We start from the raw sequence: 27,618 nt of genomic DNA on the forward strand, positions 1-27,618 counted from the left end.
TAAGCTAGTGGCTGAAAATGTTAAAAATTAATAAAAATGAAAAAATCAAAGCGGATATATTTGGGACTGAATTTGTACTAATTTGTACCACAAAAAGAAATTTTGTTCCTATTCCTGTTTTCCAGAAAATCGTAATATTAATATTAAGCTAGCAGCGCGACGATTTTTTCGAAAACGGCACGAGGTACAAAATTATTGTTGTTGGTAGAAATTAGTACAAAATAAGTACCAACTATTCGACTAAGCCCGATTTGCTGATTTGGTCCTGCCAGCTTAAGAGAGGTACTTTTAATTAAATTTGATAGCGCAGCCTCGCTGTTTCGTTAAAACCAAATACCGTAGCAAATAGCCGCAATCGTTCGTTACCATAAATTCAACCATAGCATCTCTTTTTTAAACGCGTCGCATTAACAGAAAACGGAATGTCTCGAAACGCCAGAAAAATATTTCTATATTATTTTATCTCTGCATCGGAATTGATTTTCAATTCTTTATTTTCATTTCCGTGGTTTTACTTTGCGAACGTACGATTTTTGTATGATTCGCGTAACGTTCCGATTCCGGAATTTTCCCCGAACAGAAAAATCACGTTCCAGTCAAAAGTCGCAAACCGCATATAAATACTACAAGCGCGCGCGCGCGCTTACATACCACAAACACGTGTCGCGCTTAAAGTATTGTTTTTCCGTTTACAAAACGGACGAATGTTTACTTCTCCTACTTCTAAAACGAGGATTACGTAGTTACGCTCCGAGATAAACGACATCCTAACCTAAACAAAGATTCCAGGTATCGAATTCTTTAAACGTTAGTCATTCAACCAGTGATGAGCAAAATTGTAATCGCAAATACGAATGCGATTGCAATCGAACGTTTTCGAGTTGTGATTACGAATACGATTACGACCGTATTCTTGGAGGTTTTCGGGCATAGACATTTTTTTACCACAACACCGACATCAGATTCGTGTTCCTCGGATTAAAAAAAAAAAAATTAGAAAACCATGGTTTCGTCAAAATAAAACGTTTGTTAAAAATTACCCTATCTAGGCTCTGCTCTATGGACGCGAATTTTAATTGTGAACTTTTCATTTCTAATTTCGACGAATGGTATGGTTTTCTAAGTTTTTGGGGCTAAGAAACAGGAATTTTGATGTCGTTTTTGAGGTGAAGAATTTCAGTGGCTGTAAAGCTTTAAAAGTACGGTCGCAATCGTATTCGTAATCGCAACTCGAAAACGTTTAATTGCAATCGTATTCGTATTTGCGATTACGATTTTGCCCGTCACTGCATTCAACCAAGATCCTCGGTCGATATTGTATTTGAACAGTTTGCCGATCGGGGGCCTGACGATCGCCATTTTACTATTTATTACCGCGACGACATTGTACGAATTATGATATATTAGGTAGATACTAATTTCAGAAGAAAAATAAATAAATAAATATTCGATTAAACGATACCGCTTTCAGTCGTAGATTGATATTATATCGAGTGATATGATCTATTACTCAATGAAAATTGAGTCTAATAAATATTCTTCGTATCATTGGTTTATTTATCGTTCGTCGTGGAAAGAGCCGGTAAAGGACAAGGACGCGTTTCTAAGTCGCGTTAATTCTCCCACGGCGAGTCACGAATCTCACCTACGACACGAGTCTTGCACAATTTACGGTCCCGATCGAAAGAGTCGCGAGACGGAACGTAGTTGCACTGCATACGTTTCCTGGGTCAATGGGTCACACAGCACCCTTCCTTTCACCTAGGTTCATCTCACGATTCCGAGTAATTCTACATTGTCTTCTCTGACCTTTCTTCTATCAACTATCATTATTTCCCCGAACTCCTTCGATCGAACAGAGTATTTGTTCATCAATTATTCCAACATAGCGCAAAGTAATGATACTAAATACGTACTTCCAACGGACATATATGCCCCGCTGTCAGGATTCAAAGATGCATCTATCGCACCTCCTGCAACAACTGCAGCTTCAGGCGTCGATACTTCTCGGCTCCCTCGCTTATCGTTGTCCTGATACCAGTGGACTGTCGTCGTGTGCTTCTCGATTGACAAACTCGCGAGAACACGTGACGGTAACCGATCGAATCGAACGTACAGAGGACGATTACATCCTGTGACCACCCCAAAGGAGATACGAACACGGACGCGGACAAACGCGGACTGATCTCTACGGTCTACGGTCCTGTGCTCGCGTCGTCTGCTACCAACCGACTCGTACGCCGTCGCTGATTGGCTCACGTTTTCGCGGGTCGATTTGCCGCTTGGCGCCCTCTGCGCGTGCGCGGCACGAAGTAGTTCCACAGACGCGAAACCTTCGACCATACATGGACTGCTCGAGCTATAGTGTAGTCCGTAACCAACATCTCCTATGCCAAAGTTACGAGTAAGCAGTCGTGCGCAAGCGCTATAGTCAATGAGCGATAGCAGTGGGGAAAGGCGCGAATTGAAATTTTGCACGGTTTGGCGAACTACTCTTTGAGTATATAGAAATGAATACAGGGTGTCCCGAAAACGTTGTAACACCTTGAAAGGGCTGGTTCGGGAGGTGATTTGAAACAACTTTTTCCTTGGAGAAAATATTGTCCGAGGCTTCGTTGAGCAAATAATAACGGAAAACACTGACCAATCAGAGCGCGAGTATGCCGGTGGAGCGGTCGCGGTAACGTATGAGCGCGGCCGCCTAGCGCGTAACCACGCCTACTACGGGCGCTCCACCGGCATACTCGCGCTCTGATTGGTCAGTGTTTTCCGTTAATATCTCCTCAACGAAGCCTCGGACAACATTTTCGTTAAGGAAAAAGTTGTTTCAAATCACGTCCCGAACCAACTCTTTCAATGTGTTAGAACATTTTTGGGACACCCTGTATACAATTTGGTATAGAGCCAAATTTTATTATTTGTCACAATTCAATTTATATTGTATTTATCAAATTTTATGCGGAGAAGAATCTGAAAGTAACTCACTCGACAATGCTCAGCGATGCTCGGGTAGGTTATGTTTCGGCGTACGTTTGTTCCCCCTTGACAAATAAATTTGCTATAGGATAATACCGGAACCACCCATTTTGCATTTCTCTCGGACCTCCGTCGCCTCTACTTCTTCTTACAGGAGTTCACACTCCAGTTAGGATAGAGCTCAATAGATGAAGCTCTCGTCGGAACCTTTCATGTTCCTGCTTCTCCATAGGCAATATTTCCAAATTAACGGACGATTCTAAGCGAATTAAACCACTGAGAAATTTTTCCTACAATTAGAAAATATAAAACAATTAGTTTATTAACTAATTAACGAATTACTAGTTGATTCATGAGATCTTTCATCTGGTTTCAGAACGGTATGCGATCCGGAGGTTTACGTAACCCTGAAAGGGCTGGACGAAATCGCTGGTGCATCGATGATTTGGTCATCGACGGATTGCGCGTTTTGGTACCGAACGAACGCGATTCAGCCTCGCAAGGAAGTCGTAGCCACTGTAGTCTTGGATTTACCAAAGTTCGACGAGGATTCCTTTTGCGACGCTTACGGTACGATTTCGTACCAAGTCCACGAGAAGCAATACCAAACTGCCGTACCCGCCATTCGTCTTCTCGTCGAAGAGACGGTCGATAACAGTTGCTGCGTAAAGTTCTCGGTCAATGTGGAGCACAGTATCTTGGCGTTGAAAAGCACGTCGATAGAGAAGACCGTCGGCATACAAATCGAGACGCATCCTGGGAGAGGAGAACGCCTTTTCGAGTTCCTCGAAGAGAAATCATTCAAGGAAATCTGTGCAGACGCCTACGTCGTCAAAACGACCGGATGCCTCATGTTCTGCCTTATCGAGATCTTGCCCATTGTCGACGGACAGGCCAGATTGAGAATCTTTTCTAGGTGGATAAATATTCTCCGATAATCCTCGTTAACTGTAACAATAATATTACGAATTAGAAAGCTTACTGGTCTTTGAGAAGAATATGTATTTTTAATCATAACTTTGAATCATTAGGAGGACCAGAAAGTAATGTCGTCTCTTTTGCATTAAATTCAAACAGATAAATTTATAGTATGTTTTTATTTTTAATCAATTATGTAATTGTCATTATCAATAACCTTCTGCCATCTAGTGTGCACATTTTCAATACCTGATCGATAAAAATTGATTGGTACACGGTGAGCTGGTAAATAATAAACAAGTATTTGCATTCGCAGAAACGACATTACTTTCTGGTCCCTTTAATATTTTTAATCGTTATTAAATTTATTATTTATTATTATATAAGTTATAGATAAGTGACTTTATCTATTACTTATTATTTATAATTTATTATTTTCAAGTATTATTCCTAATACTTAATAAGAAACGATTATTTACTTTTTCAGATCTACTACTCAAATGAATATAATATCGCGACTTCTAAGAGACCAGTTCCCTGACATGATCGTTCACGACGACGATGAACGGATTCTCGCTGCGTTGGCTTTTATAGAGGAGTTAAAATTGTACCTTCGAGACGGAAATACCACCGAACGGCAAATGGCGAGAATTAAAACTGACCTACTTATCCCGCGATGACGGTAAGGCAGATTTCCTCCGACGCCACGTAAGTGGATATAAATCCTGTTCTTCTTTATACTGTAATTCGTTCCCGTTCGTTCTCATTAGTCGATAGGAGAAAGCTACCTAAGAAAGTCATTTTTGTATCGTTATTTTCTTCTAATATATTTTAATAATTTTATAAAAATATGTATAATAAATAATATATTCTATGTACGTGTTATTAAATTAATAATGACTTGGAGAATTGCGTTTTAATTTACATTTGTTATTCCTGTTATCTTACTCCTAGCTCCTTCTCCTAGGCAATAATACCAGGATAGCATGTCACAGGTAGTAGCATCGTAACTAGCGTCGGGATCCCACATAAAACCGGTTTACTCACCACCACGAGTTTCTACTGTCATCATACGGAATGCGTCGATGCAATACTAGCCTATACAGAGATGACCAAAATCTACCTTCTACTATTTTTCATTCTGTAAATATTAGGTGAACCGGAAAATAATGTCGTTCTTTCAATTTTAAATACTTGTTTATCGTTCATCAGCTCATTGATTTTTATCGATCTGACATTGGCAATTTGCACACTAGATAGCAAAAGGCTATTGATAACTGGGAGCGATTATACAATTAATAATTAAGAATAGAAATTTATAAAAAATTTGTTTGAATTTAATGTAAAAGAAACGACATTACTTTCCAGTTTACCTAATAAAAAGTTCTTCTATTCTTTTTGAATCGATGTAACAAAATTCTCAAGAACCATAGACAAATCTGTTTTTAAAATCCTCTTAGAAGCATATTAACATTTTCTCAGACCTAAAAAGACCTTCGATACCACTGTTCCCTAGTATTGCTTTGCTGTTCAAATAAAGATTAGATAAACAAAGTGTCCATTATCGTTTCGTAGGGACGATCCTTCTTCGAGTTTTTCCGCCATTTTTCCTCTCCAATCGGTGACCGTGTTTATGCATCAGATTAGTTTAGTCTCGCACTTATGTTATATAGGTATCATCTGCTGCCATCATCTGTTCGTGGAACTGTGTGTTATGTCGTATGTAATATCTATCTACATATAATAGAAAAGGAAATATCCTGATTCGAGCAACGACAAATGGCTAACGCATTAGATGCTGTCGATTGGGAAGGTAGACTTTTTTTTTTAACGCGAACGTTACATTCCTTATCGTTCCTGCCATCGATTATCGAGAAATGAAAGTTACTCCGACAAGTAATATCGCATCCACTTTGTTTTGACATATGTCATTCCGATATTAAAACTGTTTTTTTCAGTTGTATTTTCAAAGAAAACAATGTCAACTCATCCCTTATTAAAATTTAATTCCGAGTTATTTTTACTATCGAATAAGATTCGTTACTTTCGCTAAATCGAAACCCTTTTGGATCACAGAAAACACGATTATTATAATCGTGTTATTTAATAATTTAAATAATTAATTAAAAATTTCGATTCGTTCCAACAATTTTGTAGGTATAAAATTTCCTAAAAATGAACTGTTTCGCACCAGTTATCACGAAAAATAAATCTTACATTTCCTAACCCTAACGATGAAAATCATTCTCTCAAAAATATGTAACACAAAATTCGCATAATTTATTTTCCGTTATTATTCGTCTCTAAATATCCGTTACAGTTTACGATTTTTACAATATTCGTCCTTCTAGTACTAGTAACAGGTTATTTCAACTACGAAACCATAGTCTTCGAAGCTTGTTTCGTTTAAACTATTGCTGTTATCATGCATTTTCATTTTAGATCTGCGAAGGCAAGCAAGACATCTAGAGAATGAAATCGACGCAAAACTTGTGGCTTTTAGCAAGCTTGGCATCAATGCTGGATCCAAGCTTGTTAATTCCGATGAGGTGCCACTTTTGGATGAGGAACATGTCTTCGAAAATATGGCCTCTGAGATAGAAGCGTTACTAACTAAGGTAGGTTTAAAGTATCGCTATGTTTCGCTAGTCTAAAATATACGTATTCGATAGTTATTCTCCATAAATGAGAGAATGAGCGAGTTACAACCAAATGGTGCAGCGATGCTTCATACCATGCAACGCCATAAAGATATATTGAAAGATTATAAACTAGAATTCAGTAAGATCAGAAATAATTTTGAGGCCAGAAGAGATCGAGAAGATCTACTGGGAAGTGTTCGTAAAGAAATCGAGTACGTACAATTATCATCCTGTGGTTAAGAGATATCGATAGCATTGTTTCTTAAATATATTGTTGAATGTTTATAAATTTTCCATGGTGCAGTAACTACAAAAGTGTAGGCGGATTGAATCGCCGGGAGATGTATTTAAAAGAAAGCCAACATATTCACAAGTAAGTAAAGTTTGCTATACAATTCATTTTATTGTAATGTATATCGTTCATATACAGTAAGTTCTCAACTTAAATGATTTGAATATTGAAAAAGCAAGCTTTATTTCGTATGTGAATAGATACACGCATAGAAAATATATGCAAGGACATAAGTAGAGGCACAATCATGTAACTTGAGGAGTCACTGTATACCAAAAGCTGTTTCGTTTATTACATATATCGGGGTACAAAATTTATGGAGATTCTTTTTTTCTTCTAGCTCGGATCGTTTGATCAATGATCAGATAACTATAGCGATGGAGACGCGAGAACATTTGATGACTCAGAGACATACATTTAAACGTATACAAACCAGATTAAACGATATTTCGAATAGATTTCCAGCGGTAACTAGTCTAGTACAAAGGATAAATCTGCGTAAAAGACGAGACTCTCTAATTCTTGGTCTTATCGTTGGATTTTGCACGTTCCTTATGCTCTTGTATGCTTTTCATTAAATAACGTTCGATACCAAAGTACTTCCACCCTTATGGGTTAGTGATTCGTCAAATGGGAATGCATATACGTAGAAGTAAGAGGTATTTGATGATGCATTTGCGACATACACGCAAATAGGAAACACGGTGAAATTAAAAAGAGCGTGGCTGTGCGTAATTATGCGTGAGTGAACTCTGAATGGTCGAATGAATGTTCTCGTTCTAGCGAGTTAAGAAAATTTGAAAAAAGAAGAAGAAAAATAATGTTGAACTGTACAGTTTTTTTTATACCTAACGTAAGTCGTGGATCAAACTATGTATAGAATTTTAATCCACGATCGACATGTTAATTTAATAAACGTTAAAATCAACGGTGAAAAAAATTTTACGCATTTATAAAATTATATTTGTACTTTTATCTTTCAATTTCCTATATACACGACTATAAACATATACCATACGTAAAAACAGGTCTGTGAAAAATGCGTCGCAATATTAAATAAAATCTATGTCTCGTAAAAATGATAATGAAATCGTTGCTATTTGTCACAGTACAATAGACTGATATTTATATAAGGTTTTTTATTTGCTGTTCGTATAATTTTGCACAGTGCGAATTCAGCACTTACGAAAGAAAAACAATTTCTATATTTCTTTTTATTGAAAGCCAATGTATTTTATACGCATATGAATCAATGTTTCTCGTAATGCTCTGTAGCGTAACAAGTGTTAAAAGCAATAAGAGTAAGAGAGAGAGAGAGAGAGAGAGAGAGAGAGAGAGAGAGAGAGAGAAGAAGAAGAAGAAGAAGAAGAAGAAGAAGAAGAAGAAGAAGAAAAGAAAAGAAAATAGTAGTGAACGCACGACATTGGAGAAATATGACACAATAACGAAGGAACATTGTAATAATTGAATCGAACTTCATATCAAAAGATTGATATTTTTTTTTTTAACATTATTTTTCATTTTTACTACGAAGTATTGATTTTACATACACAGAGACATTTATACATGTATATATACACGCGCACGTACATATACATATATGCATATATCTTCAGAGTCTCTCATTCGAGTTCACAAAACACAGCACGTTACGAAAGAAGTCGTTCCAGTAAGTGCAGTGCCCTGTTTCCACGTATACTAGATACCACATTTATAAATTACCTCTTGTCTGTAATAGGAACTCAAAACAAAGAAAACAAAGAAGTTGTAAAAATATCGAATGCAAGGTACACGTGTGACCTATAACTGCTTTATATTTTTCAATATATAATATTTACAGTTTGAAACCTTCCATTCTAATCACAAATCCGTTTCTATATTTAATTTCGTTAACTGTATTATTTTTCTTTTTTTTCCCCCCCTCAAGAATCGCCACATTCGCGACGAGAGTGAACAGCTGTGCAAATTCGTTTGACGAATTTCGTTCTCGATAATCGATTCTGTTAAAATGATGAAAAATAAAACAACGTATGATCTCTCTGTAATTAACATTAATAATAAATAATTTGTCGGTTGCTCTGTGTTGTATCCAATATCACAAACAAATATAAAGACATACGATACGATACAAATACATATTCTTATTTACGCTACGTAAATATTGTATGCTACACCGTTTTAATCTGTTTTTCTTTCGCTTTGTTTCTTTTTCTCTTTTTGTTTATAAATGCAATATGTAGTGTATCCGTAGAAACGCAGTGGTTTTTCTGTGTGCTACATCAAAACGATTCTTTGTAGTGAGAACAGTTTGCGAAGACTGAAAAATATTCACAATCACGATTCCATTTCCGCGACATTCTCGAAACACGGGAGCATTTTCGTCCGCGTGTCTCTCGTTACGATGGAGAATTCTACTTGGAAACTGATTCTATCGATTCCTCCAGGATTACTCTACTCTCTAATTTCAATTCTCCTCTTTCATTATTGTTTTCTGTCATTGATAATAAGACTGCGAGATCCATCCCACTTAGCACTCTATCGAAACTCGCCCAGGCGTACAAACAAACAACAGACATCTACTCAATATACATGCGAACCGCATAACTAGTTTATGATTCTGAATATAAATATACTGCCGTACGTACCGTTCGAATCTAACTTTTTCCTTTAATGCTGACTACTTATAAATGGAGAATATTGGGAGACAAGGTCGCGACCAATTTTTCTTCTCTTTGAGTTTATCGGTAGAGATTAACATGCAACAAATATTTCAAATTATATCGTGGTCTCCAACGAAAGGACGAAAGAAAATTTCATCGAACTTTAATCTTCGATCAACGATATTTGGAAAGTATGTTACGTCTACATTGGCACTTGATTTGTAAACAAACGTTTGGTTTCAATGCAAGGTTCGATGTGTAACAAAAGGATCGTTTATTACCTCGTCTCCCCACCCCGGTCATAATAGTAATAGTAGTTTTGCAGTGGGAGCACTAGTACTAATAGTAGTAGCAGTAGTGTAATAATATTAATGGTAGCAGTAGCGACGATCGTAATTAACTATCCGATCAATTCAACGATCAAACAAAAGTTGAACAGTTTTGCGTATACATTCTGTACTTTCCAGCGAGAATTGATCGTCTCTTCCTTCACTGCTTTCGTACAGTGCTAATACTACGTATTCCATTTTTATCCGGGTTACCCTTACTTTTCTTCGCTAAATCAATCACAATACACGAATAAGCGAGTCCCACCCCTATAGTTAAGATATCTTTTTTTTTTTCTACAATCGATTCTCACTGGATGTCACGCTTCCAGGATGTGGTTAGCACGATCGCTAATTGAATTTTATCTTCACACTTCCCAATAAGAATCTCGCTTTTCTTTCCTCGTGATCACTTTGTAATTGGCCGACGCGCAAAATAAAGCTATTCGAGAGGAACCTAACCTCACCTCTTTCTATACGCAGCAAATACGTTTCGCAGAGTCATGCATTTTTTTTTTTTTTTTGTAAATGTCGACGAATTTCATTTACAATCGTAAACTTTACAAGACGGAACAAAAATATATAATAGATTCCGATATATTCTCTGTTTTGGTGTGTGTAAAAAATGAAATGGGGGGGGGGGGGGGGTTAGAGAACGCGCGTGTTACATTCCCGACGTAACACGGGCGTAGTTCACGAATTAAAAACAAAAAGAAATGGAGAAAGAAGGTTCTACGTAATGACGTTCGTGTATCGAGATGCAATAGGTGAGCAATAGGCTTTGTTAAAACTTATAAAATAACAACGCGAGAGTCTAACGAAGAGACAAGCTCGGATATTTCAATGTGTTCTTAGGATCGCAAAATTGGAATTGTTTGTGCCGCGCGTTTCCATCTCACTCGTCATTCGAATACAGTCGAACAACGCAGGCGATTCAGATTCACTTCGGAATCAACCTTTATACCTCCTGGCAGTTATAACACGCACGTATCCGTGTCTTCGGCATATATTTGCAGGTGCACCCCCTTCTTCGTCGAATTCTGTCGCAAAGCTCAGGAAGAGGGATTTGTCCACGAATCACTGTAGTGTCGCTTCCATTGGTCCTGCTCTTGACAACAGACAAAGGTCAAGTTCCGTTCTTACGTTCAACGATTAGATGAACATCGATAGCGTTCTTGTTCGAGTATTAATAAATATATTTAAAAGCAAGCTCGCGGCAGACTATGATACTTCTTAAATCGGATCCTATGTTTCGCGTTAATTTTTATTTATTTTTTACCTGTAAAGCGAAGGAACGAAATGTTCAAAATGAGAGGTCTTCGGTGTTCTCCGAATCGGATGAAAGTTCTTGCCGCAGTATCTCCATACAGGACTTTGGAATTAGGGTACCGACAATTTTCAAACCTTCGTCTGTAACAAAAGCTCTTTGTTGTCATTCTTTATTTATTAATCGATTCGATTATTAGATTTACCTTACGATTTAAAAAAGAAACGATATTTTCACATTGAACTTACCAGTTCGTAAGCGTACAACTTGCATCTTAGAGTTGTGACCGGAACGCGTTGCTAGAATGCTTTCTACTCGACTCCATACGCTCAATACGGAACCGGAAAGGACATTATAGGAACGCCTTCGGAGTCCGACCTCGCAGTCCATGCCAAGCGTTGCATTTTTACAATTACCACGCCAATAAGCGTGCGAACACGTATCTACGGAAGCATCGTATTGCTGCGACCAATGGGGTTCCGCTTCGTCCGAAGATACTTTCTTATATTTCTTCTCTAATTCTCCTAGAGTCTCTTGCCTTAATTGTAATCCTGTGTTGGGCCTATCGACAAATGTAAATAATTTCTTTCTTCAACTTACGAGTAATTTAATAAAAGATAAACAACATTATACCTGTAAACCATGTACAACTGATCTTTTTTGCTCTCGGACTTCTTCTTGCCAGTATCCACGGCAACCGCAAGGATCGCCGTTTGTTTTCCATTACGGATCTGATGGCTCAAATAAAATCCTTCTTTCGATCCCGTCAATTCGGAACACTTGTCCAATGCTTCGGACCAATTCATCCCGCGCTCGACGTGAACAACGTGGAGCTCCGTTGGCGCCTTACCAGTGGCGTGTTTCCGCAGAAAACGATACAATTTCACTCTCCGCACGTTCTCTCCCGAAGTGCCCAGATCGAGTATACCCATATCGAACCGGCCGGTCTTCTTCGCCTGCGTGACGATCGCGTTCAAGGTGTCGGTGAAGTACTTGAACAGGCGATTCTGCAAATCGACCGGCATGCCAAGAATACGGTTCAAGAATTTCGACATGTTGTTGTAGTCTTTGTCCAGCGTGAGTACGCCGGGCGTGCTTTCGCTGTTGCATATTAAACCGACGCCCACCAGCGCGTCGGCCACGTCTTTGAAGAAATCTCCGTGATAGTCTTGAGGGGGTGGCACAAGCGGTGCTTCGTACCTAGCATTTTTAAATAATATCGTTAATCCAATGAAATTCTGTTCTGTGCTATAGAAACACGTAAGAGTACAAACTTCATTATAGTCCTCATAGTTGCTTCTAGGGCCGAACGTCCATACTTGTTATCGATATTGAATTGCGAGAGATCCCTCGTTTCCGTAGCTCGTCTGTCTCCGTGTGTGAGCGCGCCGAGACTCTCCAGACGTTTAGCGACGATCGAAGCGAATCTTCGCTCACCCGCCAAATCTGAGATCAGGAATATGTACTCCGGTGCGTTCACTTGATTCGAACGATGCGTACGTCCAAATTGTTGTATCGCTCTGTCGGCGCTCCACGGGAGCTCCAGCGTGATGTGCACCCGGCGCATCTGATTTCTTGCTCGTCTGTCACTTTGCAAAGATATCCCGCTGCTAGCGGCCTCTGAGATAATGGCCACAGTCTTTTCACCGTCCATAAACCTGTAGCGAAATTAACCACTGAGCTATTCACATTTTCTTTTACAATCAGTTCATCTATATATTCCGTTGTGCACGTACCTTTGTTTTTCCGTCAAATTAAGAGTTTCCAATGGAACGTCAACTTCGGATCTAGATTCGTACTGAATGGTGCCGTCTTCCGTTTGGACGACTCGCCCTTTTCTACCGGTCATCTCAGCGACGTTTTCTGGCCCACCGAACTCGTCTATAAGTTGATCTAAGGTATTGGGTGGTAGTCGTTCGCCTAGGTCTTCTATCTGCGACAGCAACTCTTTCTTCATGAGGTAGGCACGCTCGACAGCGTCTCTCGACGGTGCTCGACTACGAGCTGCTGCATTTCCACTGGCGGCACCTGCGTAGCTTGCGCGTTTCTTCACCGGTTTCTTTTGCTTTTTACCTTTCTTCTTTCGTCTATCGCCCGAATCTGCAACACGAGCGACAAATCGTCACTATTCGATCTATGGATCGCGGTTAATATTTCAAAAAGTAACAGAGTTCTTGTTTTGTGAGACTAACCAGAGTCCGACTCGGTGTACTGGAAGGAAGAATCGGAGGTGATATTACTCTCCACGTCAGTTTTGTGATCGTCCTCGCTCTCGCTGCCACTTTGTTTGTATTCAGAGTCGGAACTGCGACCACCGTTCCTCTCGTCGTCGGTAAAATCGTCGTCCGATGGAAAGGTACGGACTCTCTTCGAAGCCCTCTGGGCTGCTTGTCGTATCGGTTTCCTCTTGCTACCGCCCGCGGATCCACCTGCACCGTCCATGTCGTCGAGGTCCTCCAACCTCTGCATTTTCGACGGCTCGATACCCAGAACTCGCTGTATGTGATTGCGATCCGACGCTGGAAAGTGTTTCTCGACCAACGTTTGCAGCACTCCTCTGAAAAGTGAAGGATTAGCGAGAGAATCGTCCCGTAGGTGTACTAGTTTTTTATCGTTCTTCTATTCCACCCTATAAAAATCGTCGCTATCGATTACTTACTTCGCGGTGGAGACAAAGTCGCTGAGTTCCCCGTCGTCGCGTTCCAGTTGCTCCAACGTGCGAGCCTCGCCGGTGGACTGTAGACCAATCACAACGCACTTTCCGCACTTGACAGCCTCGCGAGCAACCGCGACGGCATGCTTCACTTTAGCGGCGATGCACAGGTATTTGAAAAATCGCTGATGGGACGACCAAAACTGGCCCCACATCGTCTTTTTCATGCGATTCTCGGCATCCAACAGTTCGGCCGCTTCTTGAAACCTTTGCAGCGCCTCGACCCACTGCGTCGAATTCGAAAGGAATATTTAGCGAACCGTTGAATATATGGCGGTTTTTATTTTTATTTTCCTTGGTACTCACCAATCGAACTGAACTATCGTATACTGCGGTAAATTCTTTGGATAGCGGTACTTCTTCTATTTTGAAAGCTACACCGTGAAAACTGAGCTGCCGGGCGATGTACATGCCGCGCAATTTCATGTCCATCGCCACGATCTCCATTGCACCGACTCCTCGTTTCTCGACAGCGGTAATGAAATCGGTAAACTCGGGGAAAGGGGTTCCCTCGCCCCACATTCCCAGCCGAACCATGTACGCCATGTTCCGGGGCTCGGATGCCCCCGTGGCACTGGCGTACACTACTCTGGCTTTGGGCAGTTTGTTCTGTAGTTCCAGAACTGTCAAACCTGCAAATACATCGTTAAGTATCGATTCTGTATCGCATGAATCGTATTATATACTATGTTATATACGTACCGGTTTTAGTTGGTTTGGAGCTACCCGTAGGACACAAATTCTTCGCGCGATGGCACTCGTCGAAGATAATCAGACCATCGAAGTCTTCACCGCACCATTGTAAGAGTTGCTTCAATCGACTTTTATATTTGCCTCCACTTTGCGTGGACTCTCCGATTAAAGCAGAGTACGTACTGAATATCACGCCTTTCTTTACATTTCCATTCACGGCCGACGAAATTTTCGCGTACTTGAACTTGTTCAATGCGTGCACCTACGTATAAATTTCATGTAAATCGTTTACAGGTACGGTGCGTTAAATTTGCTACCATTAAGACTAATACGATTCGCTTCTTAATCCAGAATAAAGTTAGAATACCTCAATTTTCGATGCGCCAATGTCATTTAAGTCACGCTCTGCATCGTATTTGAGATCATTCGAGACAGAAACCCAAATAGCGCGTTTCCTCCCTTTTAAATAATTTTCAAATATGATACCAGCTATGGTCCGTCCTTTTCCAACTCCTGCACCGTCACCAATGAGAAAACCAGCACGCGAACCGTCTGGCAAAAGGTGCTCGTGCTGTTGGGACGCGTACGTTATAGATTCGAGCTGTAACGCCGATAAAGCCCCGGTTCGTATTGATTCTTCCGGTATTGAAACTTTATACCAGACATCTGTTGGTTCAACGCTAGATAACGATGCCGTTTCTACGACGGGGTCTGGATGTTTCCGTCCTAGTTTAACTGTCGACGATTATAGAGAAAAATGGTTAAGAAACTGCAATTCGCGAGCCGAAGTACCAAACTACATATTTAAATAAATCGCGCATACGTTTTGTCGGCATGTAATCGGCGTACGTTTCCGCAACGCCCATATCTTCGTCATCCACCTCTTCCTCTTCTGGTAAAGTAGGTTGCATAGTCATTTTAGTAGGATCTCCAGCATTCATCCACAACTGAGACACAGCTTTACCTGCAATAATGTTCTGTATAATTGTTGTTATACCAGAAATATTTTATCCTACGATAAGAGAGTATTTGGAATACAGAATGATATGGAACATAGAGAAACAGTTTGTATGAATATTTGTATACTTGTGCTTTAATGGGAGTTGAAAAAATGAACGGGAGATCTATTTAATTATTTGATACGTCGAGGAAAAAAAAGGAACATTGAGTTTATATAAACGAGAATACCTGACAGCCCAGCTGGCCAGTTTGGATGTAAACCATTTTGGTTTAACAGTTGTACAAGGGGATTAACAGCCATGTTCATTCCAGGCATACCCATAAAACCACTCATCAAGCTCATATCCATGCCTGGGGATAATAATATACTTATGATCTATCGATTCTGTCTTTGGCGATGTCATTATTGTTATAATAGATGTCACAATTATCAATGTTATGTGCAATACAACAATGAAACAAAATTACAGTCTTATTACACATGTAGTCACTCCTATGTAATGTATGTGCATGGCTAATTCATACATACATTAAACGCATACTCGAATTGCACAGCACACATGAAAATAAAGATGTGACCTTGTTATAAGATAGTAAGATTTTGCAACGAGATATCGATACATACTCGGTGGAAAAAAAGCAGCAGGATTAAAGCCTGCGAAAGACGCCAACCCTGGTGTAAAACCGTACGGTCCAGCTGCAGCTAACTGCCCCAGTTGACTCAACTGACTCGCATTGACAAAACCAGGTGGTGCACCCTGCGATCCTCCCACGCGCACCACTTCGTAACCAGGTATTCCTGTCTTAGTTACCAATCCTCCAGGAATTTTACTACCAAACTTCTGATTCATCACTGTCAAAAGAATATTTTTTTTTTTTTTTAATATCGATATAAATTACTTAAGTTACTAATTAATGTATTACGAATATGTTAAATTAATTCTTACTATTTATCCCCCCTTGTCCTTTAACCATAAGATTAGATGGGGCATCCGCCGGTTTCTCATCCTTGATATTGGCGATACCGGTAGCAGTGGCCAGATCTTTTCCACCGCCTGAAGAAAACATTGTTAATTAATTTATTATAAAATTTCTTTTTAAATACCTGTTCCAAAAATTTACCTGGCACTCCCATATTGTCGGGATCTTCATCTTCGTCGCTGCTACTGTCTTCGTTCATTGCATCCTTATCCCTTTTAGCTGACTAAAATGAACATTTTGATATTTTACAAAATTATTAATTCGCAGTATGTTTACTATATCTGTTACAACTTATATACATTCGCTTTGATGTCCACTATTTAATTTAATTTTTCGCTCATCGAGTTTAATTTTTTAATGAAATATAACAGAAAGCTTTCGGTTGAACTGTCCTGAACAATTTTTAAACGGACAAATGTTATGTCAATGTTTACACATTAAAATTGGTTAAGAAATCATCAACGTAGAGGTTATGTAGCAAATTAAATAGAGACTAGTTATAGACACAAATTATAATTATTTAAATACCTGTAGATGACTTTAATAGAAACAAGTGACGAATTGTCTGCATTCAATTGTAATTATTTTCCAAGTTATTCGTTACTTAAAATAACAATTCAAATGCTTTTATCGCGAATACCATCGGTCTCATGTTTCCATGATTGCGACAATGGAAATAATTCAATTAAACGGATGAAGTTTGGAAACGAAATAAACCCAATGCAATTCACTGCACAATCGTTGCAATTTATTTACATTTAACTACGAACGTATATTACTCAAAACAGTAATTAGAGTTTTGTTGCAGATAGTACTTAAATTTCGTGTTTCCACGTTCGTGCCAATGGAAATTCGTTTCGATCGAAACGAACGAAATTCGGAAGTTGAACGAACTATTTATTATTTATTACTCGACAGACGTATTTTATTCAGCTCGCAGGAGGAGAAGATGGAGGAAGGGGTGGTGGCGGAGAGGGAGAGGAAGGGGGGGGCGAGAAAGAACGCAGAGAGGGAGAACGGTGTGAGTCATTTGAAATTACAATAAGAGAGACGGTGCGTATACATCGCGTCTATAGGTTAGTCGTGCCAAGAGATGGATGCTCTCGCGGAAGAAAATACAACGTCGCGCGAGAAAAAGCGCGCCCTCCCGCGAACGTTTGTTAACGCGCGACGACAATAAACGAAAAAAAAAAAAAAAACAGAAACAAAAAGAAAACTCACCATGACAAAAGATCTATCGACGTCCTCGCGATCGCGAATGATACGAGACGAACGGACCACCTCTGCGGAACGACGACGGCGAATATTATCCTCGGCGTGCGGTTGAAGGTGCTGAACAGTGACAGGGTGCACGAGACGGACACTTTTTTCCTCCCTTAAGAATCTCGTGGTTCGTGTCTCGTCAAACGGACATCACACGAACGATATCGAACACCTGGCGAATTGTGCGGATCAGTATATCACAGCGTGGGAACGTACTGTGCGCTTAGGCCGAGCCATTTATGCGGTCTAGACCGAGCACACACTCGAAACGCGTTCGCCAAACACGGCTGCCGCCATCTTGGCTTTCGCCCGGCCCACGGTGCACCGCGATGCAAATACAAAAACACACGCGCTAGCTATGGCCGCTGCTTGCGGAATAACGCGCGGCGTTGCCGAATCGATGCGTTCGGGGCCAGTGGTTCTCAACCGTCGCCGAGAGAACACGACAGATGAACGAAATTGAAACTTATACGGGACACTTTTTCGAAAAGCGAACATTATTACCGCAGGGGAAATTTCGTGGTAATTTGTACTATATCGAAATTATAAATAAATTATTCGCGATGGGAGAAAATATCGCGAGCGAAATAAATTATTTTTTATTCGGTTTAGAACGTACGAATTTATGAAATAGAATTATTATATCGTAATGCATACAGAGTGTCCCAAAAATGTTGTAACACCTTGAAAGGGGTGGTTTGGGAGGTGATTTGAAACAACTTTTTCCTTAGCGAAAATGTTGTCCGAAGCTTCGTTAAGGAGATATTAACAGAAAACACTGACCAATCAGAGCGCGAGTATGCCGGTGGAGCGACCACTGTAGCGTATAAGCGCGGACGGCTAGTCGCTCCAACGGTATACGCGCGCTCTGATTGGTCAGTGTTTTCCGTTAATATCTCCTCAACGAAGCCTCGTACAACATTTTCGCTCAGGAAAAAGTAGTTTCAAATTCACCTTCCGAACCACCCCTTTCAAGGTGTTACAACATTTTTGGGACAGCCTGTATACCGCGTACGGTTTTCATATTTGATTATGTTTGTTGAGAGTCACTGGTTTAAGGGGAGGTTCTCAGGAGCGCGTCATCCAAAAAATTGCGGCACTTTCGAAAAAAAAAAAATCAACCGTTAGATCCTGATCAATAGAAACTCTCTCGACTTTATAAATATTTCGATTCGGACGCGTGTAAAATAAATTTATTCCGAACTTTTTCGCTGCCAATGAAAAAACAGCAGGAAATTCTGACATCTGTCGACTATTTCGTAACTACATTTTTCAAGGCATGCAAATTTAAAATGAAACGAATGCCTCTCGACGCATATAATATCGTCGAACGTTACAAACGTAACATACTCTGTCTCGATATAATAACGAATTGTTAATTGTCATTCGTGAAATCGATTCCCTAACTCTGTTCGACTCGTCTAAGAAAATTTCGATGGATCCGTGTTTGTTTTTAATACCATTTAAATAAATTGCTTTCCCGTTTGCTGGCTCGTCCGCGGTCGGTGGCACAAATCGTACGTCACTGCCTCGAGTAATATCGACGAGACGAGGGGAGAAGTCGCTAGCGCACGTGTTCACACGAATACTAGAATTTTAACAATCACTTTAATCGAGCACGTGTTCTTCCGAATCACAATGAACGGTAAACAAACCATGCATATCGCGTATCATGTGTTCGCACGCGCGTGGTTACGGTCAAACGAATATAGCCCGTGCGAACGTTTGGCAACGTCGCCGAAGCGCAGCGCTGATCGTTAGTTGATTTAAAGTATCCGCGGTAAAAAGAAAAGAATCGAACGGCTAACTCGACCCAGAAATCACGAATAATGCGCGTTCCAGCGGATTTCGATTCGTTCGCGAAATTCGAGGGGTTCCGAACTATCGATTTGCTAAAATAATACACCTCCGCCGCGTATTCTACGATTACTTACCTAAATCTATCTAAAAAATAACACCGTTCTAATACGATCGATCCGAGCTTCGCGCGGCTGACAACGTCACCTAGCGACGAGTTCGAGGAACTAAACGACATCGGGAGATGATTTGATTTAGTCAATTTCGTATCATGAAAATAGAAATCGAGCATTTATTTTATTTAGAAACTGTATATATATCCATGGAGAATATATTTTTACCTTATTACTAGGAATACACTGAAATGTCAGTATTCGAATACCCCTTGTTTGTATATTACCCATTTGTATATTGTCTAACTACTTGTACTCCTTTTTATTAAATAAAATCATTAGTATAGATTTTTATACGTGATACTACATAGAATTATGTAGATCGGTAAGCTACTGCAATAATCCATAATACGTGCAGGCGTTTATTTGAATTTTCCCGCTTTTCAACCAGTGATGCCAGCCGAGAAGCGTGCTTCCGCGCATGCGCGGCGAACGTAGCATCAGTCAAGTATACGCGCGACTAAAAAGGGGTATCTTAATTACCCCCTCATAATTTTACAAATATATTCATGATTTAAGGATAAAGATAGGACAATGTATAAAGGCAATATAAAAGTATAGGCAATATATAAATAATAAAGACAAATATATTCATGTTTTACGCAGTCATAGCCACAACAATAGCCATAATGCCCCTTCTGTTACCATGGATACGACCAGTGATGGACATTCGTGGGATTTTTCCTGATCATTCGCATTGGAGCGAGCGTTGCAGTCCTCACTGCTGTATACACTTACTTAGAATTTAGGGTACCATTGGATCCCAGTAAGGAACAAAATATAATGTCCCCTTCTTTTCCTCGGTGATTCCTGACGTGGACGGCTGCGATTCATTATCCATTTGTTTTTTAATTTTCCCTAATAGTACACTCACGAACACTAACACTCTTGTCCTTAATTTGTCCGTTAAAAAAGCGGAAAAATTGCACAGGCCCCTTAAATGCACCTCCTCTGGCGGTTCGGATACATGTATGGTAGCAGACGACATGTAGCTGTGACGTCAGCTTACGCATGCGCAGAAAGGAATACCTCGAAGGAAAAATCCCACGAATGTCCATCACTGGATACGACCAGTGATGGGCAAAACCCTAGGCTTCAAATAAAATCTGAAGTTTGCCGATATGTTTGTCTCGTTTCCTTCTTTGGAAAATTTTCAAAAGAGGAAACGAGACAAATATATCAGTAAACTTCAGATTTATTCGAAGCCTAGGGTTTTGCCCATCACTGGATACGACACTGTTAACGGCCATTCCGGCCGCGTATCCACGAAAAAACGCGTCTCGGCTGGCATCACTGGTTTCAACAGATGGCAGCAATGGTTGACCATGGTTGACCAGAGCAAGATGGCTGAAGATCACTCCAGAGATCGTTTCCCCTCCGTAATTTAGTCTTCACCCCCCCTGTCCGTAGTATTACACTCCGCATCGTCCTTCAGACCCGTTGCACAGCCATACTGTCTAATTTGATAATAGTTTACCGTAACATGACGAGCAATGGCGGCATATCCGGTGTGTTGCTTCGAGGTTGTTTGTAATTTCGATTTCGTCTCCTTAGGAAGATGCTCTGAACAAGTCGGCCGTAATTTTGAACGAAAACGCTAGGAAATTATTCGTTTCTTTCGAGTCAAATGCAAATTTACGAACGCATGAATGGGGAAAGCCTGTTTGGTAATCGCCAGAGTGAAGATTCGAATTATTAAGAATCATTTGCATAAAGCGAATTAGCGTCGACCAGTGGCCAAGGAAATCGGAACGGGTAACTCGCGCGGAACGAAAATTTTGTATGAGAAGATTAAATTCAGTATTGGTTTGTTATACAGGGACATCGAGCGGTAACATGGTGAAAGGTAGAAGTGCGATTTTAAAAAATTCGACCGTACTTTCTCTTAAGATTTCGTTTTGTAGTCAGGTTATGTTTTGATAGATTCGTTTCCTCCTCGCTCCATTTTGAGCATTATTTTAGAGACGTTTGTTAGTCGAACATTTTATGAATTTCTGTAAAACCTCTCAAGTATCTAAATGGCATGTTAGTTGATAACTCTTGAACGAATACTAAACATGTTTAATATTCAAGTATCGTCTGTATTATACGATTATACTCTTTTTTTATTTTTATTATATGTCTCGTTTCTTGGTATCGAATTATACGCACAGAGTTCGGTTTAATTGCAGGAAGACGAAAACGTGTACAAGCGAGAAACGTAGTTCGTACGAGATCTGCTGTTTTATCCTTGCAATACAACGACACAGGTTCACCAATGAAGAAGGAAGCCAAATTAGATAAAAGTAGAAATATAGAGAACAATGACCCGGATGAAATACATAAATCTTCCATGTGCATCGGTTCCTTCTGTTACGCACGGGTAAAACATTTTAAAAATTAATTTAATTTGTGGATTTAATAGAGCATTATATATTTCTCAAACTTAGATCGCACACATTTCGAGCCCTGATGTCTCGAAGAGTAAAGCTTCCATAGTATCCTTTGAAGAAAACTTTTACGGACATGAACAAACTACCGGTGTACAAAATGATATTATTACGGACGTTACTCAGTTCAGGACAGATGGTAATGTTCGTATAGACGATATACATTTTGTAAATAATACCGTTACGTCGACAAATACAAAAGTTTTTTAATAAATACATCGTGTATTATTACAAAATATTTTAGAAACACCTGTTGCTGTACCAATTCACGGGCCATCGACGCCACACAGGATAAACATGCCAAACAATCAATTAGAAGATTTAGACGAACGAAATACAAACGACGATAAGGATAAGAAGTCTGCGGTATCGACGTCTTGTTCGGAGCAACAACCTTTAAAGAAACCTTCTAACCGTGGCCGTAGAAAATTGAATAGCAATCTAATTACGAGTCATCGTGCGACGGACTCTACAAACGTTAAAAGTACAAATCACAAGCTCACAGATTATTTCCCGATACGCCGAAGTGTGAGAAAATCTAAGAAAGCTGTATTAGAGGAAAAACAACGCGATATGGAAAATAAAGTGCTTTGTCAAGTAGAAGAGGGTTTGGAGGTAAAGGAGCTGATAGAAATCAACTTGCATGGAAAATATTATCTTTCTTAACTTTTCAAATATTTTTTTCTAGATAAGACATTTTAGCGGCAAGGGTCGTGGGGTTGTAACAACGCGAGCATTCACAAAAGGCGAGTTCGTAGTTGAATATGTTGGTGAATTGATCGATCAAATAACAGCAAAAAAGCGTGAAAATCTATACGCTCAAGATCATAACACCGGATGTTATATGTATTATTTTCAACACCGTAATCATCAGTATTGGTAAGTATCGTCATTCGTATCTCATAAATTAAAGTGTTAATAAGAATGAAATTATTATGGTTACGTCAACCTGTAGTTCCGTCCAATATCTCTGTGAAATATTACAAACTGATCATCACTTGTGTATCCTTGGATTTTTAGCGTCGATGCAACAGCAGAGACTGATAAGTTAGGTAGACTAGTAAACCATTCAAGAAATGGTAATTTAATTGCACGAGTCATAGAGGTAGGTTCGACGCCTCACTTGGTACTTACGGCAAAAGAAAATATACCTGTCGGAGTAGAAGTTACTTACGACTATGGAGATCGGAGTCGCGAAGCCATTCGTTATCATCCATGGTTAGCGTTATAGCGCTTTTGAATTAACTTATAGAATGGTATTTATATTGTACAGCAGAGTTCAAAATGTATTTCGTTCCTCCTATGAAGGAATATTATATATAATTGTTTAGTTGAATTTTATGAAACAACAGTACTCAAAGATAAATACATTTATATACATATGACTTTGCTTCCTTCGGTATGTTTCGAATCTTGTACTTCCTTAACTATACTAGGGAACGATAACTATAGAAGAGGAATTAGAAATACTTCCTAAGTGAATAGTATCGAACTATATCACGTCTTTTCATTTCTAAAATCAACCAGACCTACCAAATATACATTAATACTTCAAATATTTTTTTTTTGTTTTACCCAGATGTTTAAATTGCAAAGTAACGTTATTTCTGTCGATTCGTCACTGGCATGTCGCAATTAATAATACGAAAAATAACTCGATATTCACTCTACGAACAATCTAATTACGTAACGGAAAGAATTTTCTTGTTGATAAACTATATTAGCAATTTTTAATTTTTTTGAAGCATAAATAAATTTATATATCGTCATTCATTTGTACTCAATGTGATTCACTAGAAAAATTAAACATTAACCCTTTGACGCATGTTGGCAAATAGCTGCCCAGAGACGCTCGCTCGTCGAACGGCTCCGTCCGTAAAGGGTTTAATTAGCAAGAAATGACTAAGCGATTTGCATGTATGTTTCTATTGTAAAAGAAATTATTGTATAACTCGCACCTAAGTACTTTTTCTTAATATTTCGTCAGTATTTTTTTTTTTTTTTTATGAAATATCTAATATTTACTATTATATTGCACAGACTACGCAATAATAGGTTATAAGACGTATTAAAGATTGTCTGTTTCAATTCTGCAATTCCATTAACGTGAATAATGTACTAACTTCTAATATTTATTTCTATTTTTGTTCATACGTTGACGCATTTTGTACATCGTATGATGCACATTAATTATCAAACTATAAAATCACTTTCATTATCGTAAAAGACATCTACATTGATAGTAATATTATACATGTTAATGTTTGTAGTAATTCTCATTATCATTAGTATATGCAAAACGCAAAATGTTCAAACGAAATCTTATTTTAACGAAACCCTAGGTAAAGTGTGTAATTTTGTTCGAAGTTGTAAATAAATGATCATAAAAATAATACTTTAATCGATGTTTAGTTTTTTTTTTTTTTTTTTAGGAAACTATCGGTAAAAAATACACACATGTTTATTTCGTTATAGAAAACATAATTGGTGGAAGCTACTGCTATTAGTAATGTTCGATTTATTTCAATTATTACATCAATTTTCATTATTTGTTTCGATAACCTCATCTTCCGAATTTTCACCACTGCCTGTGAACGTTTCCTCGCTAGCTTTCAAAAATGGGGGTGGAAAAATTAACGAAAACTCGTTACTTATTGGCAGAGGTATTGCTAAAATGGGAGATGTTTTTTCAGCAAGAGAACCGTGTAGATCGTTTTCGTTCGAATCTTCTCTGCTTTCAAGAATGGGTTTAACAATTTTAGATTCTTGGGGTGATTTATTAGATTGCATCTTAATTGTATCGTCTTGCTGTTCTATTGAGAGTGCATTATCGAATGATGGCATTGGTGGAGGCGTAGGAATGCGATAGCGATAATCATCCGAATTTGTTTCATTTATTACATTTTTCTGCATTCTTTCAAGTGCTTTCAATTCCCTTATGGACATGGATTTTTGTTTATCGACTAAAGCATCCTTCAGTTCGATCATAAAATTCTTAAATAATGATTTGTCCCGCTTATGGTTGTACAATAAGATCTCGTCGCATTCTTCGCTCAAAGGTTTCAAGTATTCATCCTTAATGTATTCTTCAAACACCTCGTCCAAAATTTCTGGTTCCGAATCGTGTACAACAGGCATATCGGAATTTGCAACCGGTGCTAACATATTCATCTCCGAATAATTATCCGTACGGTTTTCATTTCGTGTTTTTACGAGGAACAAACTACTAAACTCGACGAAACTTTTCGCGGTTTCGATATCTTTCATTGCTTCGTTCAGTCTTAGCATCGTATTTTCCACATAATCTTCGTGTGGTATGTTTTCGTAAATATTGTCATCGATATCACGAATTATCGATAATATATGACCATAAGCCACTTGTAACTTATTGGAACCTAGGTACAGATGCATGTATAGATCCTGCCACTGAGATGAAGCTGATCCTCTAAAATAATAAGGATGTATAACTAACATATATTTTTATCGATGAATTGAAAAGCTATTAGATATATAAGGTATTCTAACCTGTACTTGTATAACGTTGGTTCGACTTTGAAAGAATAATAGGCATCGATCACTTTCGACAATTTGTTCTTATAAACTGTCAAATATTTGATTAAAAAATGAATTATGTAAGCTAATTTTAATTCGGGAATCTTGTTGCAAGATTTTTCCCAAGTATGGTTGTCGTATGCAATAGCTAGTAAGTGTAACATCTCTGATTGCGTGAGAATATAGGTGTGGTATAAATTCTATCCAAAAAAGACAATGATACAGATGTTAATTGTTACAAACGTTGTAATCATTTTAGAATTGAAAGATACTTTTCGTTCTTACTTTTAATTTTTGATAATTTATTTCACCCCGTATTTCGAATGATTCAATTTCAAATCTTGTTAGTAAATCTTCGTGAAACACGTTTATTGGTAATATTTTTGTAAGAATTAAAGAAACGTGATAGTAAGTGCGCGAAGCATGCTCCAAACACTTCACTAAATTTTCTGTTATGGGTTGTAAATACTTCAATCTACCTGCTGTAAGATCACTGTAAATAATAAATATTAATTGTTAAAATTACAGAAGAATAGTTGCAGAATAGCTGACACATAGTATCAAAAATTTACTTAAACTCTTGAGAACATTTCCTCTTGTTTAACTTTATTTTATATCCGTATCTTAAAATCTTCAATCCTTTCTTATAAAGATCGAATAAATCATTTTGTAAAGATACGACAGTTTTTAAATCCCTATGCGCGTATACTCTTGTATATTCAATGTAACCAACATACAATAATGTAAATAATATAAATAAATTTGTTGAACTTTTATATCGTGTACCAAATGGAATATACACCGGGGAAGTTAAAACTGCACCTAATAAAATAAATTTCAATAGCATAGTCCTGTAAAACATTAATATTTTGAGCATTCTATTTGTGTTATTTTTGTCATGCCTATTAACTTTTAATATTTGCTAATTTATTGAATAAATTTAGATATTTACCTCCATGATTTACAATTATATTTGTCGAGACAACCATGTATTATACAAGCATGATCATTTAAAAGAACCTTTGCGTTTAAAATAGTTCCTACTTGCTTTTTAGATACAGTATCATCCTATTACAAAAAATATTTTATATTATCAATATTTTACAATATGTTACCATAAGAAACTATGTATTAACACATCACCTGAATTATTCTCAAGTATACGACAAATAGTTTCTTGAAAATACTTTTTGCAGAGTGTATAAAGTCCTAAAAGTACATAAATATTTATTGTATCGAATGATAATACGTTCATGGATTTGTTTGAAGTAAAATAAAATTTACAATAAATCTAAAACTTCTTCCTTTGTTTTTGGTTGTTGATTTGAGTACGGCTACACTCGTAAAGTCTGTGTAACCCAAATTATGTAAATGTTCATACAGGGCACTACCCTAAAGATGAGAAGCAAAACTGTTATTATATAATAATAATATTATTTTTGTGACAAGAGTCAACATACCTGTATGACGATATCTTCGTCTTCGTCGTCAACATTGTTTGCATCCATGGTGTCATTTATATTTTAAGATTAGGAGAAATTGAATTAAGAGGTTAAAATGCATTTGTTTTTATCGTTTACTGATACTTTGTAGGATTATTGTGTCATTATTATAGAAAATATATACAAAATGATTAATAGCGTAAATCTGTTTATGTACATAGTATTGTACTGTACTGTGTTAACCTCAATGTGTGAAAATTATAAGTAATATTAAATATTAAACAGACCGAAACAATGTTAATGTTTGCGACCTGGATTGAAATGTTGTTTTGGACAAATACTTATAGGAAATCATGTGTTTATGAAAATATATTTTTTCCTACACATTTTTTTCTTTGTTTACATCAGTTTGTATTATTAGTTTCAGCGTCAGTACAGTATCTAATACGACCGTAAAACTGGCGCTCTTAGCGACCCGAAGAAAAATAGAATTATAAATGAAAATTGGAAATACTTCTTAGCGTGGAATGATGT

The 27,618-nt window shown here is 38.2% G+C and overlaps 6 protein-coding genes across 9 annotated transcripts in view; 3 read left to right on the forward strand and 3 right to left on the reverse strand.

The window, feature by feature from the left end:
* The window catches only part of LOC128889774 (carbohydrate sulfotransferase 11), a 20,831-nt gene extending 18,451 nt beyond the window's left edge, over positions 1–2,380 (reverse strand). The window contains exon 1 of the mRNA XM_054147742.1: positions 1,917–2,380. Within this exon, the coding sequence (XP_054003717.1) occupies positions 1,917–2,343 (427 nt within the window). The 5' untranslated portion in view covers positions 2,344–2,380. The remainder of the gene's footprint in view (positions 1–1,916) is intronic.
* Positions 1–4,803, forward strand: part of LOC128889814 (uncharacterized) — a 24,206-nt gene extending 19,403 nt beyond the window's left edge. The window contains exons 3-4 of the mRNA XM_054147819.1: positions 3,353–3,892; positions 4,382–4,803. Of these exons, the coding sequence (XP_054003794.1) occupies positions 3,353–3,892; positions 4,382–4,574 (733 nt within the window). The 3' untranslated portion in view covers positions 4,575–4,803. The remainder of the gene's footprint in view (positions 1–3,352; positions 3,893–4,381) is intronic.
* A 732-nt stretch (positions 4,804–5,535) lies between these two features.
* Positions 5,536–8,199, forward strand: LOC128889836 (Golgi SNAP receptor complex member 1). Its single transcript, XM_054147849.1, has 5 exons — positions 5,536–5,707; positions 6,337–6,512; positions 6,567–6,748; positions 6,841–6,909; positions 7,169–8,199. Exons 1-5 carry the CDS (start codon positions 5,674–5,676, stop codon positions 7,404–7,406), a joined length of 699 nt encoding a protein of 232 aa, XP_054003824.1. The 5' UTR covers positions 5,536–5,673; the 3' UTR covers positions 7,407–8,199.
* An 831-nt stretch (positions 8,200–9,030) lies between these two features.
* Positions 9,031–18,365, reverse strand: LOC128889740 (protein strawberry notch). Of its 2 annotated transcripts, none has more exons than XM_054147667.1 (17): positions 17,650–18,365; positions 16,570–16,651; positions 16,395–16,502; positions 16,073–16,300; positions 15,676–15,798; positions 15,311–15,451; positions 14,855–15,222; positions 14,497–14,749; positions 14,101–14,426; positions 13,741–14,021; positions 13,274–13,638; positions 12,818–13,181; positions 12,356–12,739; positions 11,715–12,281; positions 11,330–11,643; positions 11,094–11,224; positions 9,031–10,988 (listed from the first exon to the last, which is right to left on the reverse strand). In XM_054147667.1, exons 1-16 carry the CDS (start codon positions 17,650–17,652, stop codon positions 11,118–11,120), a joined length of 4,014 nt encoding a protein of 1,337 aa, XP_054003642.1. In that variant the 5' UTR covers positions 17,653–18,365; the 3' UTR covers positions 9,031–10,988; positions 11,094–11,117. The 2 variants fall into 2 exon arrangements, with proteins under 2 accessions (XP_054003642.1, XP_054003651.1); XM_054147676.1 differs by having other exon boundaries at positions 16,957–18,365.
* A 2,726-nt stretch (positions 18,366–21,091) lies between these two features.
* Positions 21,092–24,483, forward strand: LOC128888193 (histone-lysine N-methyltransferase PR-Set7). 2 transcript variants are annotated; one of them, XM_054144872.1, is made up of 7 exons: positions 21,092–21,416; positions 21,481–21,507; positions 21,833–22,023; positions 22,091–22,229; positions 22,335–22,705; positions 22,779–22,969; positions 23,111–24,483. In XM_054144872.1, exons 2-7 carry the CDS (start codon positions 21,498–21,500, stop codon positions 23,319–23,321), a joined length of 1,113 nt encoding a protein of 370 aa, XP_054000847.1. In that variant the 5' UTR covers positions 21,092–21,416; positions 21,481–21,497; the 3' UTR covers positions 23,322–24,483. The 2 variants fall into 2 exon arrangements, with proteins under 2 accessions (XP_054000847.1, XP_054000838.1); XM_054144863.1 differs by having other exon boundaries at positions 21,093–21,507.
* Positions 24,480–27,455, reverse strand: LOC128888101 (uncharacterized). Of its 2 annotated transcripts, XM_054144748.1 has the most exons (8): positions 27,103–27,455; positions 26,927–27,034; positions 26,786–26,851; positions 26,595–26,710; positions 26,215–26,493; positions 25,928–26,135; positions 25,616–25,842; positions 24,480–25,535 (listed from the first exon to the last, which is right to left on the reverse strand). In XM_054144748.1, the coding sequence occupies exons 1-8, from the start codon at positions 27,148–27,150 to the stop codon at positions 24,626–24,628; spliced, it is 1,962 nt and encodes a 653-aa protein (XP_054000723.1). In that variant the 5' UTR covers positions 27,151–27,455; the 3' UTR covers positions 24,480–24,625. The 2 variants fall into 2 exon arrangements, with proteins under 2 accessions (XP_054000723.1, XP_054000731.1); XM_054144756.1 differs by lacking the exons at positions 26,927–27,034; positions 27,103–27,455 and having other exon boundaries at positions 26,215–26,464.
* Between the last annotated feature and the right edge of the window lie 163 nt (positions 27,456–27,618).

Source organism: Hylaeus anthracinus, unplaced genomic scaffold, assembly GCF_026225885.1.
Source record: "Hylaeus anthracinus isolate JK02 unplaced genomic scaffold, UHH_iyHylAnth1.0_haploid 0, whole genome shotgun sequence".
In the NCBI taxonomy this organism is placed as follows: domain Eukaryota; kingdom Metazoa; phylum Arthropoda; class Insecta; order Hymenoptera; family Colletidae; genus Hylaeus; species Hylaeus anthracinus.